A 16,411-nucleotide genomic window follows, 5' to 3' on the forward strand; every position below is an offset into this window, starting at 1 on the left:
TCCCACCTGGCAGGGCCCGAAGCTCCTAGGACAAGGGGAAATTGGGGGATGCCCCTGGTAGTCTCAGCAACCCAGAGCCCAATTCCCCACTCTTTAGTCTTTGGGGAACCCTCAAAGGTAGCTTTTGGCTCAGCTTCCCGTCTCCTTGGAGCCCGGCTGTAACCACCTATGGGGAGGGAAACTGGCCATGCATGGGGACCTCAAGCGTTCATTTGTCATGCTTGGTTTTCAGCTTGCTTCCTCCTCCCTTTGTCACTAGAGTGAGGAAAAGCAACAATGGGGAACAGAAAGATCTTTGTAAACGGTTTCTAGGGCCCTGAAAGACAGGGGGAGGGGCAGGAGGTATTCAGGACAGGCTTCCAGCTGGGATGTAGGGCAGCCTAGCCTCTGAGCAGGCACATGGGGGATGGGCAATGGGGTGCTGTCCCGTGGCAATGAGGCATAGCACCGACGCTACCGGGAGCCCAGGCCGTGGCAGAATGCAGGGTCCCACATGGAGCTCTCTCTTGGCTGGCACACCCCGTGATAAGAGATTCTGCTGCTGCTGCTGCAGGGGAAGGGAAAGGGAAATGAAATGAGGCTGTGGCCCATTTAAGAAATACTGCTGCTGCACGGGGAACTAAGGGGCGTGGACCCCTTTAACAGATGTTACAGCATGGGGGGATGAGGCCTGCAGTCCCCTTCAGAGCTCCTGCTGCATGGGGGTTGTAAGGGATGCGGCCCCTTTAAGAGATGATACTGCTGCATGGAGGGAGGTAAGGAATGCTGCCCCTTTAATTGCAGCCACCGCTGCCTCTGTCACTAGCAGCCCGTGTGCCGAGCGCCTTGGGCGCCTCTCCATTGGCCAGCTATCCGCGTGAAGTCGAACTACCTTTTCCCACCGCAGCTTGTGCCTCCGCTAGTGAAAAAAATCCGTCCGCCCCGCCTCCCCTAGCGAGCCAGGCGCGGGCGGCGGAGGGATCCGTAGGGCGGCGGCATTCACCTTGAGGAGCGGCGGCCAGGGCTGCAGAGAAGCTGAGGCTCTCGGGGAGAACGGACGCGGCGAGGAGCAGCAGGTACCCGGGTGGGGGGAGGGAGATTGGTTGGCTAGCCAGCCAGCCAGGTGCCACCACTCCCTGGGGCGGAGCGGGTCCTTCCCAGGGAGCCTCCTCCATCCCCCCGCGCTGAGGGGCCCAGGATGCCAGCCGATCCTGGCCGGCGTGGCCACTCTACTGAGGCCGAAGGGCCCGCGCTGCTGCGAGTCGGGGATGCTCGGGCGGGGGCGCCGAAGCTCGTCCCTTCCCAGCGGAGCGCGCAGCCACCGCTGCCTCGCGCAGAGCGAGTCTGGCCGTTGGTGGCGTGCGGGGGCACGTGCGTGGTCCGAGCTCAAGCTGTCCCGTCGGGAGCACGTGGGGAGCCGTCCTCGCACGTGGGATGCTGCCGAAGCTCCACTGCGCCAGGCTGTTACAGATGCGGCGGCGGGGGGTGGGGGTGCAACCCATTGCCCTAGCCTGTTGTTGGGAGGGGGGCTCCAAGAGCCAGATGAGACCATCTGATGCACCACACTAACATAGCAAAGAGCCGCGTCCTGAGGCGGGACAAGCCCAGCTTCTGTTGTCAGATTCTTGCTTGTACTAATTCTGTACAATTTGACCTATAGAAAATGCGATGTTACTCTTAAAGGCTCCGGTGAAACTCAATCCTTTTAACCTTCATTGCTTCAGTGATGCAGGGGAATCCACACCAGGGGTGACTTTCAGTAGAAGAGGAAAGGGCAGACTTAACATATGATGCACAATAGAAAGTGAGGCAATTAAGTACCTTTCAGAAGGTTTTAAATCAAAGTTTAAACCTCTGTCCCTTCATCCTGTGTTCGAGATGTCTTCCTCCTACAGTGAGCTGTTAAACTAGGTTAGCTATCCTTAGGTTAGCTTTTGAATGGATCTTGTAGCATTGGTTAGCCTTGTGAGACAGGGATTATGTTGCATTGCATACCAAGTCTAGTCAAATGTGATCTGATTGCCAATAGGAAGGGTTCTTCCATCTGCTGCAGTCCTGTAATGATCTGCATTTCAGAGCTGATGCCATTTTGTGTAGTTGCAAGGGAGGATCTTTATAAAACATTGCTATTAAGTTAACTGTGAGGTCAGTGTAAGAGGGTGATGCTAGATCAGTAGTTCTCAAACTTTTGTACTGGTGACCCTTTTCACATAGCAAGGCTCTGAGTGTGATTTCCCCCCCTTTGTAGATTAAAAACATGTTTTAATATATTTAACACCATTATAAATTCTGGAGGCAAAGCGGGGTTTCTGGTGGAGGCTGACAGCTCGTGACCCTTCCCCCCCTCCCCCCCCCGCATGTAATAACCTCATGACCTCCTGAGGGGTCCTGACCCCCAGTTTGAGAATCCCTGTGCTAGATTCTATCCCAACTTTCCCTTGCATAGGGAGGTCTGAATCACAAATGCCCCCTGATGGTATCCTGAGACTGTATGTGTGAAACAAAACTGGTCCTCCCCCAAGCAGATCGCTTATGCATACTATTGTCAAAATGGCAAGGATCAAACTTCCCTACCCCTGGTGGGTCTGTTGGCCAAACGTAACTGACAAGAAACTACTTTATGGGCAAACCTGATGGGTCAGATTGCTGCAGCACCATGCAGGGGGACACATGCCTGCTGGGATTGTTCAATGGAGTGCGGGTACCACTGCTGTCGCAACCCCTTATGATTGGCTCTGATGCTGCAGCCTCAGAGGTGGTCGTCTAATGTGCCACAGCACAGGACTGCAATATAACCGCTGATGTACAGTGCAGGAAAAGAAATGTGGAAGAGAGTTGTTCCTAAATTGTTGCCCTGGATTGAACCTCCGCTTTTCATCTTAATATCTGTTTTTTAGGTGGGTGATGCGTAAAAGTAAACTGAACATGCAAGTATCCCTCAAAAGAGGGAATTAAGTACACCCCAGCTAATGGTATTCTTTAAACAGAATTCCAGTGTTGGTAAATTTGAAACTATTACCCTATTGATGGATGCTGAACTTTGTAGTGTACTATGCCTCTAAGGTAGAATTAGCTAGAACACCGTACTATGTACTGCCTTATTCTATACTTCCTACTTTTATTCAGATTAATACCAAACACCTCTGGAAAACAATTCTTGGTTTTGGTTCAGATATATGGGTTTTAATATACTACAGTTAGAGCCATGTCTTAAGAGGTGTGGTTATTACTAGCTATTTCTCTGATCTTCTCCCCTCAAATGCAAGAGTAATTGAGTAATCAAACTGGGTTGATATGGCACTGAAGTAACTGAGCTACTAAAAGGGGGAAGTGATTAAGCAAATTACATTTATTTCTGGTTGCAGCTACATGCCATAGAATTTGCAGAAAGAAGCTTGGATTCAGAGTTGCAAGGTATTTCAGTTTAGTGTTTCCTGGGGTTCAGTGGGCCAATCAGACTGGGAGTAAGAGTTGAGTCAAATGGAAAAGGGAGTATTTGCCACTTCCCCCTCCTCCCACGCCAAGAAAGCTGGCAGTATCCTAAAGGATGCTAACTTAGATCAGTATATGGCTCAATAAATTTGTTAGTGACTTAGTCATCTCTTCATTGCACAGGCAAGCAAAGGCCCCTGTTGAATGTCTCCTGTATTTTTTCCTGTATTATGTCTGTGCAAACATGTCCAATTTTGATGATCATCTGTACTTCACTAAAGACTGGTTTTCTAAAAAAAAAAAAAAAAAAAAAAAAATCTTTGAACCATCTTTGAACTGCTCTTTTTAGAGTCAGATTTGCATGAATGGTGCTTTTGTTACTATGCAGTGGAAACTTAATTGCTGTCATCTCAGGTTAATAAAAGTAGAGTAGATTTTTTTTAAAATGGTCATGGCTCTGTCATTCTAGCTATTTTGGGATGGAGCACAGCATAACAGAAAATGCTGCTTATGTTTGTACAGAGTTTTGAATCTGTTAAGTAATACAACCCACTAATGTTTGCACAATCCCTCAAGTATTTTGTGACTCCTTATTCCCTGAAATTGCTCCTATAAACTGCAGCCTTATTTTTATTTATATCACTGAAATCTAGAAGAACAATTATAACTTCATCCAGCTTCAAGAATCTTAGACTTTTATCTGGTTATCTACAGCTATACATCAAAGGGAAATTGAAGTACAGTTAGCCTTTTGAAATCAAGAGCTTTTATAAACAGAGCTGGCCACTCCCCATCTTTCTTCCTGTTCCTCTAACTCTTCCCCCCCCACCCCCAAAAAAAAAAAGTGTCTGGGCCATGCTAGGGTTATCAAGATAATCCTTCACTAGAGAATTGGAAAGTTTTAGAAAGGTTCTGACATGGTTTGAGAACAGATTTGGGGGTGAGGCATAATGCATTTTGTGGCTAACAGTTATAACTCGTTTCAGAGTAGCAGCCGTGTTAGTCTGTATTTGCAAAAAGAAAAGGAGGACTTGTGGCACCTCAGACTCACAAATTTGAGTATAAGCTTTCGTGAGCTACGGCTCATCCGATGAAGTGAGCTGTAGCTCACGAAAGCTTATTCTCAAATAAATTTGTTAGTCTCTAAGGTGCCACAAGTCCTCCTTTTCTTTTTAGTTATAACTAGTTCTCACTCCCACTCTTCTGTTGTGGCTAGATAACTGAAACAAACTCAAGTTCTTCCAGCAGAAAAGTAAACATACTGTGAAATCATAAGATACTTGGGGCTGAATGTTTTATGTCTAAAAAAGATCCTTCTGAATTTTCTAGAGATGAAATTACAAGTTCTAGTGAAAAGCTGGTGGTAAATAAGGCAGTCAGTTTGATATTGCATTGACTGCACATTGAGGCAATCTAACATCTAAGAATGCAGTTAGTCTACATCTATGTGCCTCCACTCCTGGGTAAAACACTTAGAATTTTTATCACCTATTTAGTATATAAATAAGACCATCTGCTACCAGCAAGGTAGGAAAGGCCAATCTTGATTACATAAAATCCAAAGCTGAATCCATTTTGCTGAAGCTGTAAATGGCCAGGACAAATCACGTGGGTGTGTCCTCTTTCCTGTCCTCTGGCTTCGGACAGCAGCCTGTTCCTATTCCTAGGAGAGGCTATATAGCCCCACCTCCTCTGGCAGCAGAGCTTAGCTGCAGTGTTGTGTGATGGATAGCACGTAGGGAAAAAAATAGGACCGACAGCAGTAGCAGCTAACCGCCGCTACTGAATGATATGTGCAGAAATGCTTTATCTAGGAGGTATTTCAGTTGTGTGCTGTTCTGACTCATCTATAAATCAAGGTAGGGCTCAAATCTTCACTCTACCAATGAATCTGCTTCCTTTCCTCCGAAAGAGATCACTAGCCTTGTTTGCTGATAGCACAGGGGAGAGAACTCTTGGATTTTTCTGCAATTCTGCTTAACTGTAGTTGCTTTGGTAACACATGCAATACAGATAAGTGTGGCTGGCATGTTATGCCTGCACCCCGACCTCGAATTCTTTTTGGAGGGGTTATATGATCTCGTTATCGGCATCAATCTGACTCCTTAATCAAACATGTGGTGAGCTTGATTTCTTCAGGGAGGTGCAGACTGAACTAGATCATGTTAATCTGACCGCTAATTCATTCTCATCTAGGAAAAGTACTGATGTCACAAACACAGCATCAGTGTGGCCCTCCCACCTATCCTTTCTAATCTAGTTAATTTGTGCTCTGAAAATCCAAGAAACATTAGCATCCCAAAAGCTGCTGTCTGAATGCCTGTCTCTGAAGATACAGGTTTAGAATCTGCAATTTGATGGTAGCTGAGAGAGGTGTTCTAAATCAATTGGGTGAAGCAGAAATTGCCATGTGGTCCTGAATAATCTGCAGTATCTGTCATGCTGTCTGGAGTGGTTCATGACTGAGTGCCAACCTCAGGGTAGAATGTCAAAAAGTAGGACAGACACCCCAAACTGGTGCTGTGTTCTATAATTAGATTTCACCAGCCCAATAACAAATGTGAATGCCTGGATCACTATAACAGTCTTACCATAAAAAGAAAAGGAGTACTTGTGGCACCTTAGAGACTAACCAATTTATTTGAGCATGAGCTTTCGTGAGCTACAGCTCACTTCATCAGATGCATCTGATGAAGTGAGCTGTAGCTCACGAAAGCTCATGCTCAAATAAATTGGTTAGTCTCTAAGGTGCCACAAGTACTCCTTTTCTTTTTGCGAATACAGACTAACACGGCTGTTACTCTGAAACCAGTCTTACCATAGTCACAGACTAGAGTGCCCAAGCGGATTGTCTGTCTTGCCACCCAGGCAAGCTGGATAAATGGTCACTTATGGTTAAGATGACAAAATATTCAGGTTACTCCCAGTCACTTACCCTCAGATCAATTTGTACCTTAGATCTCACACCAAAGACAATCCTATAATTAACTAAGGATTTATTAGCAAGGAAAAAGAAATGAGGCTGTCTACGCTACAGCACTTACAGTGGCGCAACTGCATCACTGTAGCGCTTGTGGTAGAGAAGCTCAAAGCCAATGGCCTGTCAGCTTAAAGCTCCCACCTCTTGCAGAGGCAGGACATGTTGACAGGACTTCTCCTGTCGACATAGCGCTATCTACACCAGCACTCAGTTCAGGATAATTTATGTCACTCCAGGGTGTAGATCAGTGGTTCTCAAACTTTTTTTTGTATTGATGATCCCTTTCACGCAGCAAACATCTGAGTATGACCCCTCCCCCTTTCTAAATATAAAAGCATTTTTAACTTATCACTATTATGCTGTAGGAAAAGCAAGGTTTGGGGTGGAGGCTGACAGCTCGCGACTCCTCCTATGTAATAAACTTGTGATCCCTGAGGGGTCACAACCCCCAGTTTGAGGATCCCTGATGTAGATTATTCACACCCCTAGGCAACGTAAGTTATACCACATTATCTTATAGTGTAGACATAAAGAGTTATTTACAGGTTTAAAGCAGGCAACAGATAAGCACAAATGAATTAGTCTTAGGTTCCTAAAGGTGACAGATGTGTAAACTTGTCCACTGAACGTCTGTTAGGGCTAACTCTGGGAATCTGTTTTTTATTTCCTAGCTCCAGCCCTTTGAGAGTCCAAACAGCAAAGAGAAACATTTCTTTTTGTGAGCATCTTTATATCCCCTTCTCCCAGATTTCAAACTGATCTAGGGCTCCTGCACACAACTCCTTCATAGGTGGGTGGGGCAATTGGCAAAGCTTTTAGACTAGCAGCCGTGTTAGTCTGTATCCGCAAAAAGAAAAGTACTTGTGGCACCTTAGAGACTAACCAATTTATCTGAGCATAAGCTTTCGTGAGCTACAGCTCACTTTATCTGTATTTTCCACAGTATGCATCCAATGAAGTGAGCTATAGCTCACAAAAGCTTCTGCTCAGATAAATTGGTTAGTCTCTAAGGTGCCACAAGTACTCCTTTTCTTTTGTAAATATTGGTAGTAAACTCCCTGCTCATGAGGGATTGAATTCCTAAACACACCACTAACTCATCTCACTCCTGCCTTCCTTTCCTTACTCTTCCTGTACCAGTCCTGAGTTGTTTGTACAGGCTGTACAAGATCAAGTCGGCATGACTGACTGGCTTTTTTATATGAATAAATTTGTACTCTTCTAGTAGAATACCCATCAGACTTTCTTCACTCATGGTTCAAGCTGACTTAAACCTGAATCTCCAGGGGCAGCAAAACTAGAATCCACTGCATGACCTGTCATGTTACCTGCATGCAGTCTGTTTTCTGGCTCTTATAGGCCTAAGAATACTTTTTAAAATCCCCCACAACTGTCCATTGAGTGTGGAGGTAGCTATCTAAGTAACATTCTTCTGGGCCTGCATGCTTGTATTTATGCTGTGGGGGAAACACCTGTGAGTTTAAAAATTGAGGTAAGATTAACCAAGTGCAAACTTTTAGATAAACTCAATTTCCCTTTACTACTTTCTTAACAGCTGTATTGAGATGAGACAGTGAACATTTAGCCGGGAGATTAACCAATTAAGTGTATACGACATGGGCAGGTATATCTTTTGCATGTGTGAAATAATCACATAATCTCCCACCTGTGTGGAGAGATGTGTTCTCTGATCCTAGACCAATCACTTAAATCTTGCTGACAAGCCACAGCGTGGGTTCGCAAAAAGAAAGAGTACTTATGCATCCGATGAAGTGAGCTGTAGCTCACAAAAGCTTATGCTCAAATAAATTGGTTAGTCTCTAAGGTGCCACAAGTACTCCTTTTCTTTTTGCAAATACAGACTAACACGGCTGTTACTCTGGAACAGTGTGGGTTGGCATGCACTTGGCTAACTTCAAATAAGATGCTTCTTCTGATTGTACTTCCTTAATTGTGGGCTTCAAAGAGGAGTGTGTTGGCTGCTGTCTTTTTAGAACGTCATTCCACAATCAGCCTGTGGAACTCCTTGCCTGAGGAGGTTGTGAAGGCTATGACTATAACAGGGTTTAAAAGAGAACTGGATGAATTCATGGAGGCTAAGGCCATTAATGGCTATTAGCCAGGATGGATAAGGAATGGTGTCCATAGCCTCTGTTTGTCAGAGAGTGGAGATGGATGGCAGGAGAGAGATCACTGATCATTACCTGTTAGGTTCACTCCCTCTGGGGCACCTGACATTGGCCACTGTTGGTAGACTTTTGGTCTGACCCAGTATGGCCCTTCTTATGTTCATTGTGCCAAATACCAGGGATGGATCCCCTCTGTAAAATCAATAACTGCTGTCTCCCACTTCCTCATGTGCAGTTATTGGGGTTTGACTTCCCTCCATCCCTTGTTCCTTCCATTTCTGCCTCTAGAGGTTTACCTGGCTGAGGAGCAATGTGACAGATCAAAACTTGTAACTACTTCCTTCTGTTACAAGAAATTTGTCTAAGCTCTTCCAGTGCTGGATAATGGCTGTCCTTCTGTACCCTTTCCTAACCAGTCACCTTCATTTTAACGTTGTAAAGGGAAGCAACTGAGATCTGACCTCTTCTACCTTCTTAGATACTTCTAAGCAGCAGCATAAGAAGAGCTGCATATCCTAGGCCAATTGTCTTTTTAATATCAAAAAACATATTAATTCTGAACAAACACTGGACAGACCAGTTCAAATGTGTAAGTGCCTCTTGCCAGAGACATGTGAGGCTAGGCTCTATAATAAACTTGGGATTTACTAGTTGTGTGTCTGCTTTATTCCTACTATTATAAGATCACTGTCTTGAGCAAGCCGTGCCCACCTGCATCTTGCAAAAATTTCTAAAATACTGTAAAATGCCAAACATAGCACTCAAATCTTAACCTGCAGCAGCGTTCAGTGAATGTTTCATAGAAATACACTGTAGGAAGGAAGTGCAAAAACGTAGGGCACAATATTGCAAAACTAAAGCCACATGCAGGGAAACACACTTTCCATGTTCTTGCTGGTGCTTTTCTTTCCACCTCCAACTTCCCTGCCCCAGAAAAGCCAAGGTCACAATGCCTGTGATCACTGTTTCTCTGACTTTTGAGTTGCATTGGAAAAGATGGTAGTTAATGGGATTTTGACTTCAAATGAAACTCTTTTAAAAAGCAGGTTTCAGAGTAACAGCCGTGTTAGTCTGTATTCGCAAAAAGAAAAGGAGTACTTGTGGCACCTTAGAGACTAACCAATTTATTTGAGCATGAGCTTTCGTGAGCTACAGCTCACTTCATCAGATGCATACCGTGGAAACTGCAGCAGACTTTATATATACACAGAGAATATGAAACAATACCTCCTCCCACCCCACTGTCCTGCTGGTAATAGCTTATCTAAAGTAATCTTCAGGTTAGGCCATTTCCAGCACAAATCCAGGTTTTCTCACCCTCCACCCCCCCAAAAAGCAGTGATCTTATCACAGAATGAGTGTGAAATACAGAAATTTAAATTAGAGTAGTTTGTAAATGACTGTTAGGGGTTTCTCCTCCTCCCCCCCCCCTTTTTTTTTTTTTTGAAAAGCTTGTGACTCAGTAATAGCCTGATAGCCAGGGGACTGTCAGTTTCCATCTCAATTGCTCATCCCTTGTACAGAACCAAATGAGATGAGATGCTTCAAATAGTGCATGTTTTGACTTATTGATGTCAGTGGGCATGGGGAGAACTTTTGCTGCTACAGTTCCTTCTCATTCATTTATGAGAATATACATTATACTACTCCCTAATGCATTCAGCAATTTAGACTATACAAGGTGCTACATAATATAAAGGTTTTGCTTGAACTCTTCAGAGGCTTTGCACCTGAAATCTAGGCTATGATGACTGGCTGTGGGAACTGTTCCCCTTCTGCAAAATCCATCTTTCTTCTTAGTAAGATCTGAGAATTGCTCCCCTCTCCAGAAGTCATTTCTTATTTTAAAGTCAGGCCAACCAGAAGGAAATAACTAAACAAATCCATCAGAGGACCAAAAGCAGCCTAATCGGTTGCAGGATCTGGAAGTCTGACACTGTGTTCATGTGTGAAATTGCCTTTTCAGGGAACTGCTTTGTTTTTAATATCTAAAAAACTCTTACGTAAGAATGGGGAGGAAGTGGCTTGATATGAAGGAGCTAAGGTCTCTCCTTCTGTACCACCGCCTCATGCTGCTGGGAAACATTAAGCTATGTATGCTGGAATAGCTATGTATCATAATGTAACCTTGCAATGTTTCTAATATGGGCAGACTTTCATGTGCCTTCATTTTTATGCATCCAGTGAAGTGAGCTGTAGCTCACAAAAGCTTATGCTCAAATTTGTTAGTCTCTAAGGTGCCACAAGTCCTCCTTTTCTTATTTCTAACTCAGTGAGTCAGCACTTTCCCATGGGGCTGGATAAGAGACTACTTGCCAGGGTATACTGAGGTTTTCAGTAGCCTGTGTCATTGCAGTACTTCTCTATATCATAATGAGGATGTAGTGAGTCAGAGCGGCCTTGCATGAGAAACTGCACGTAGATGCAGAGAAATTGGAAGGCTTGACTGGCAGAGGTGGGTGAGGGAGGAGCTAAGCTTCCTGAGTGAACCATTTTAAAATAGCATGTGGTCTCCGGTGACAGCAATGCTTAATACGTTGTGGTTGGATCATAGTGGATATCTCTTCTGCAAAGGACTGTAGGTGAAGTCATAATGCCAATTGTAAAGTTGTTTTATGTCCATATTATCCAAACTCTTAACTGACAGTTGGGACTCTAAATCTCTTAGCCTTAATGACTGATAAAGCGGAATATCCTGATCTAGCTAACAGGTACAACTAACACTATCATTTGACTGTTACAGTAACTTTGATCTAACAAGCAATGTTACTGGTTTTACAGTAAGTTCTGCCTGCTTTTTCCCAGTGTCCATGATGTAGGATAAGTTCAGGTTGCTGCTATAAATGCTAATTAGAGGGGGAAGTTGGGAATGTGTTTATCTTAGTTATTTTAATAGGCAATGGTTCAGAATAATCTATGAATCCAGATACACACAAGTACCATGTGGAGCAGTATAGTCTCAAATTCACCAGTAATATTTTTGGCTCTGCAGGAGTTAATAGGCAGAATTCACTGGCAGGCCTGTCTTATGCAGAAAATCAGACTAGATGATCATAATTGGTCCTTCATTGGTTGAGCATGCTACATTCAACATGATTTTTGTCTTATGTAATGCAATAACACTGGAACATTGCATCCAACCAATTCCAACGCTTTGGGGAATGTTTTAGGCCTCAATGGCCAGAGCTTTACATTTGGGGGGGGTGGGGGATAAATGGGAGACATGGGAATACCTGTTACCTTTTCAGCACAGCCACAAGCACTTCTGCAATAGTGTATCGATCAAACTGGTTGTCACCTACTAATGCCTTCTAGCATAACAATCCCCCCCCCCCCCCCGGTTCATCCTTCTAATAGTTTGTTCACACACTGAAGGACTATCAATCTCCCAGACCGTTAATGGAATGGGGCAACCTGGAATGAGGGTGGTAGGCCTACATTGGGGGACCCTGGTGTTGCAGCATATGTAGGAGGCAAACAGCCCCTGTCAGGGAGGAAGACTGAGGGGAGTTACAGGAAGTCCCTGCCAGAGAGGGAGATGGGAGAATAGCACCCAGGAATTTCTGGCCTGGAAGGCAGGGAGTCCCTGGTGTGTGCAGGAAGTTTACCCTACAGACACTATGAAGTGTGATTTCTGCCACGCCCCCCCAGATCTGATAAAAAAAAAAAAAAAAAACAGATGGCCTAACTTGCTGTCAGACTGCATTCCAAAAAAGCTACTTATCTAGGTGAAGGTGGCAGATTACTCAAATTATATAAAGAAAAGGAGGATTTGTGGCACCTAGAGATTAACGAATTTATTTGAGCATAAACTTTCGTGAGCTACAGCTCACTTCATCGGATGCATTCAGGGGAAAATATCTCCCCACTGTATTTTTCCACTGAATGCATCCGATGAAGTGAGCTGTAGCTCACGAAAGTTTATGCTCAAATAAATTCGTTAATCTCTAGGTGCCACAAATCCTCCTTTTTCTTTTTACTGTGTTCTTTGTGACTGTGGAGCGCATCCACATTAGCAGCTCTTGCAACTGTAAAGAGCAGTGAATTGTGGTGGATATCCAACTGTGTAACTGACCACAGGCTGCTTTGGGAAGAGTTTGCAATGCCTCATGGGGCAGGCACAGCATCACATGATGCAGGTTTCCCAATCCCATTGTTCCATGGGCACCATGTTACATTGCCAGCTGCTTTTCAACTGAAATAGGCAGGGGACGGCAGAGTGACAGGGAGTGTGTGTGTATGGGGTGGAGATGGTGTGTTTCGGGGCACAGTGTGTGTCAGCATGCGGTCTTGTAAGTTCAGACAGCATCAGGAAGCAACCAGTCCTGGGGGGGAGGGGGAAACCCCGACATCCGCTCCCAGCTCTCTGCACAGCGGTCTCTCTCACACATGCACCACATGCACGCCTGTGTTCAACAGCAGGACCATTCCACATTAATGGTTTGCTTTGTATCCTGGAGCAGATCAGCACAGCATGCAATGTCTGTCAGAAATGGAGCTTTGAAAAGGGGGGGGCACTTGTCTCCAGGGTAGGAGAGTTCAAAACAATGAGAAGAGCAGCCACTTGAGGGATTATGGATCACTTCCGGAGGCCAGTTGATTGCTTTCTGTGCTGTAAGATGTTTACACTGTCAATACAGTGCTGGAGCCTCTATGCTTTAAGGCTTATGACTCTACTCGAGGTGTGGTGTTTTTGGGGGGGTTTTTTTGCAACACTGCAGCTGAGGAGTTTCTGCGCACAAAGTGGCTTGGCTGTGTGTACAAGTCAGGAGTTACACTGCAGAAAGCTGCTTTACTGCACAGTAACTTGCCAGTATAGACAAGGCCTTGGCTCTTCTCTGAACCCTCTCCAATTTATCAACATCCTTCTTGAATTGTGAGCTCTGGAACTGGATGCAGTATTCCAGCAGCACTCACCCTAGTGCCAAATAGAGGTAAAATAACCTCTCTAATCCTACTTGAGTCCCTTTTTTTATGCATCCCAGGATCTCACTAGCTCTTGGCCACTGCCTCTCACTGGGATCTCATGTTCAGCTGATTAGCCACAATGACCCCTGCATTCTTTTGTATCACTGCTTCCCAGGATAGAATCCCCAATCATGTAGATATGGCCTACGTTCTTTGGTTCTAGATGCATACATTTACATTAGCTGAATTAAAATGCATATTGTTTCTTGTACCCAGTCTACCAAGTGATCCAGTTTGCTCTGAATCAGTGACCTGCCCTCGTCTCTATTTATCACCCTCCCAATTGTTGTATTGTCTGCAGACTTTGTAAGTGGTGGTTTTGTTGGCTTCCAGGTCACTGATAAAAATGTTAAATGACATAGGAATGAAAGTTGTTCCCTGTAAGACCCCTGTAGAAACACACGCTTGATGACTATTGCCCTTCTACAATTAATTACCTTTCAAAGCCAGTCAGTTAGCCAGTTTTTACCCATTTAATGTGTGCCATGTTAACTTTATATTTTTTTAAATCAAAATGTCTTTAATAGGAATCTTCTTAGGTTGCATATGAATTCAGTGGGGATGGGGAGGCTGGAGTGGTGCTGATATTGAAAGAGCTGAGGAATAAGCATTTCAGCTGGGAATATCTATTGACAAGCAAAGTGAAGTTTCTCAATTCAGTGTCCTTCACTGGCACCTTTCATACAACTTGGTGTTGCACATACCTGATTCCTTGAATGACTAGCTCCAGCATCAGGTGGAAGTGTTGCCTTCCAGCTCTCCTTTGGCAGCCTTAGGCAGTAAACTGAACCCTTGCTTGAGACTAACCAGGCCCAGGCTTTTCTCTCAGACCTGTCTGATTAGAACCTCGTGGTAAAGCAATTCAAACAACTTGTGTCTTAAGGCTTGTCTACACTGGCACTTTACAGCACTGCAGCTTTCTCGCTCGGGTATGAACACACACACATGCGCGCGCACCCCTGAGCACAGCAAGTTTCAGTGCTGTGAAGTGCCAGTGTAAACAGTGCCCTGGCGCTGGGAGCCATGCCCCTCGTGGAGGTTTTTTGTTTGGTTTGTTTTGATTTTTTTTTTTTTTTTTAAATCGAGCTCTTCCAGCACTCTGCCACAACTACACAAACCACGTTAAAGCCACGTTTAACATTGCCAGTGTAGACTAGTCCTTAGCTGGTGTTACGAAAAGGGTTAATCTGTTCTAGGATTATTAGTCTCAACATAGACTGGCTGGCCTCAAGAACTGAGGGGGGTGCAATTTCCTCTTATTTAGGCCTCCAGAAAAGATCAAAATTGGGAGATTTATCTGATTCCACAGTATAATTCTGTCCAAGTTTATCACAGTGCTATTCTAATGGTCAGGTAGTGTCTCCTTCAGACACCCTCAGCTTGAGGGGGTTTTATTCAAGTTTAAGCCTGTTGAGCTGTTCCGACTTAAAGGGTTGGTTTTAAACTTCTCCTACAGGATTAATCCATAATGTTGATTAGGCACTTGGGTATAGAAGAGACTTCAGCTCAGAAATGAACCTGTTAAATTGTACATCAGTGTGCATATTTTCTGTAACAAGACTTTGGTACTATAATGTTCACAATGGTATAACTACTATAGTCTGTAGATACTTGAGGGCAGAGAATGGAAACAGGTTAAGGGAGTAAGGATGAGGGAGCAGCACAAATTATGGATGTATTTTGGACTAACTGTAGGAAAACTACAGTAGTGGTCAGTTTTGCTGTTGCCTGAGTCCTCAACTGGTCACAACTGCAGGAAGTGTTCCTACGCTTAACCCCAAAGTGTAAGCATTCCTGGAACTCTGCGGTACGGTGACAATACCTGTGCACTTTCATAGTAGCACACTTGAAGACTGGCCTACAGGGAGGGGTGTGAATTGTAGAGTGCTCCAACTGCCGACGTAGACCCTTCTGGCATAAACTAAAAAGGTACCCAGTGCATGTTGATGTAGTCCACAGGACAACACACACTGGTACCTTTTTTGTTTACGCCAGCAGGGTCTACATGGGGCAGTTAGAGCACTCTACAGTACAGTTCAAACCCCTGTAGTATGGACTGGAGCATCATGTAGACAGGCCCTCAGGAAGTCCAGCGTTCTGAGATGATTGGTTCAGGCAGTGTTTGCTTATTATACAAGAGTCTGGCATATCTACCTGTGGTGCCATATAAACAAGCCCTTAAACAATCTTTACAATGGTATTAAGCAAATTTGGTTCCTGATCTGATCAGTTAGGGGCTTCCCTTGGGCCTATGTTACATTAAGGCCTACATTGGGCCTTGGGTTACATTAATATGTCTGCAAATCCATACACTTGTCCATTAAAAAATACCCTCTAAAATCACTACAAGGAGACCAAATAAACTAGCTGTAGAAGACATTAATATTTCACTTCATAACCACTACCTCCCAGCAATTTACCAGGCACTCTTCCTAATCTTTGGTTTCTAGTATTAGGGCTTCACATCAATAGTTTGATTCAATAACTGACACCAATCTGTGCTGAGATTACCCAAGAAATGATGTAAAATGGAATGTATATAACTTAAACACTCATCCAGAGTTGCTTACTGAGATTTGTTTTTAATCTCAACCAGCTCAATTTTCAGTGTACTAGTGTATGAGAACTGCTAAACAAATTTATTTAGATTTACCTGCCAGTCTAAAATAACTCTAACCTCTCTCCTAGGTAAAGAATCCCAGCAACCATGTCTAAGCACCACGATGCTTTCATCCAGACCCAGCAGCTACATGCTGCCATGGCAGACACTTTTCTGGAGCATATGTGCCGTCTGGACATTGATTCTGAGCCAATCACGGCACGAAACACCGGCATTATCTGCACTATTGGTATGTGACTCTTAACACGTTGGGGGAGGTGGGTAATTGCAGCTGTCTCCTAATATAAAATTTTAAGAACAGCC

General features: G+C 44.3%; 1 protein-coding gene across 1 annotated transcript in view; it reads left to right on the top strand.

Moving 5' to 3' along the window:
* The first annotated feature begins 952 nt into the window (after positions 1 to 952).
* Positions 953 to 16,411, top strand: part of PKM (pyruvate kinase M1/2) — a 42,800-nt gene continuing 27,341 nt past the window's right edge. The window contains exons 1-2 of the mRNA XM_077828188.1: positions 953 to 1,055; positions 16,177 to 16,337. Coding sequence (XP_077684314.1) covers positions 16,196 to 16,337 — 142 coding nt within the window. The 5' untranslated portion in view covers positions 953 to 1,055; positions 16,177 to 16,195. The remainder of the gene's footprint in view (positions 1,056 to 16,176; positions 16,338 to 16,411) is intronic.

Source organism: Eretmochelys imbricata, chromosome 10 (genome assembly GCF_965152235.1).
Source record: "Eretmochelys imbricata isolate rEreImb1 chromosome 10, rEreImb1.hap1, whole genome shotgun sequence".
Lineage (NCBI taxonomy): Eukaryota > Metazoa > Chordata > Testudines > Cheloniidae > Eretmochelys > Eretmochelys imbricata.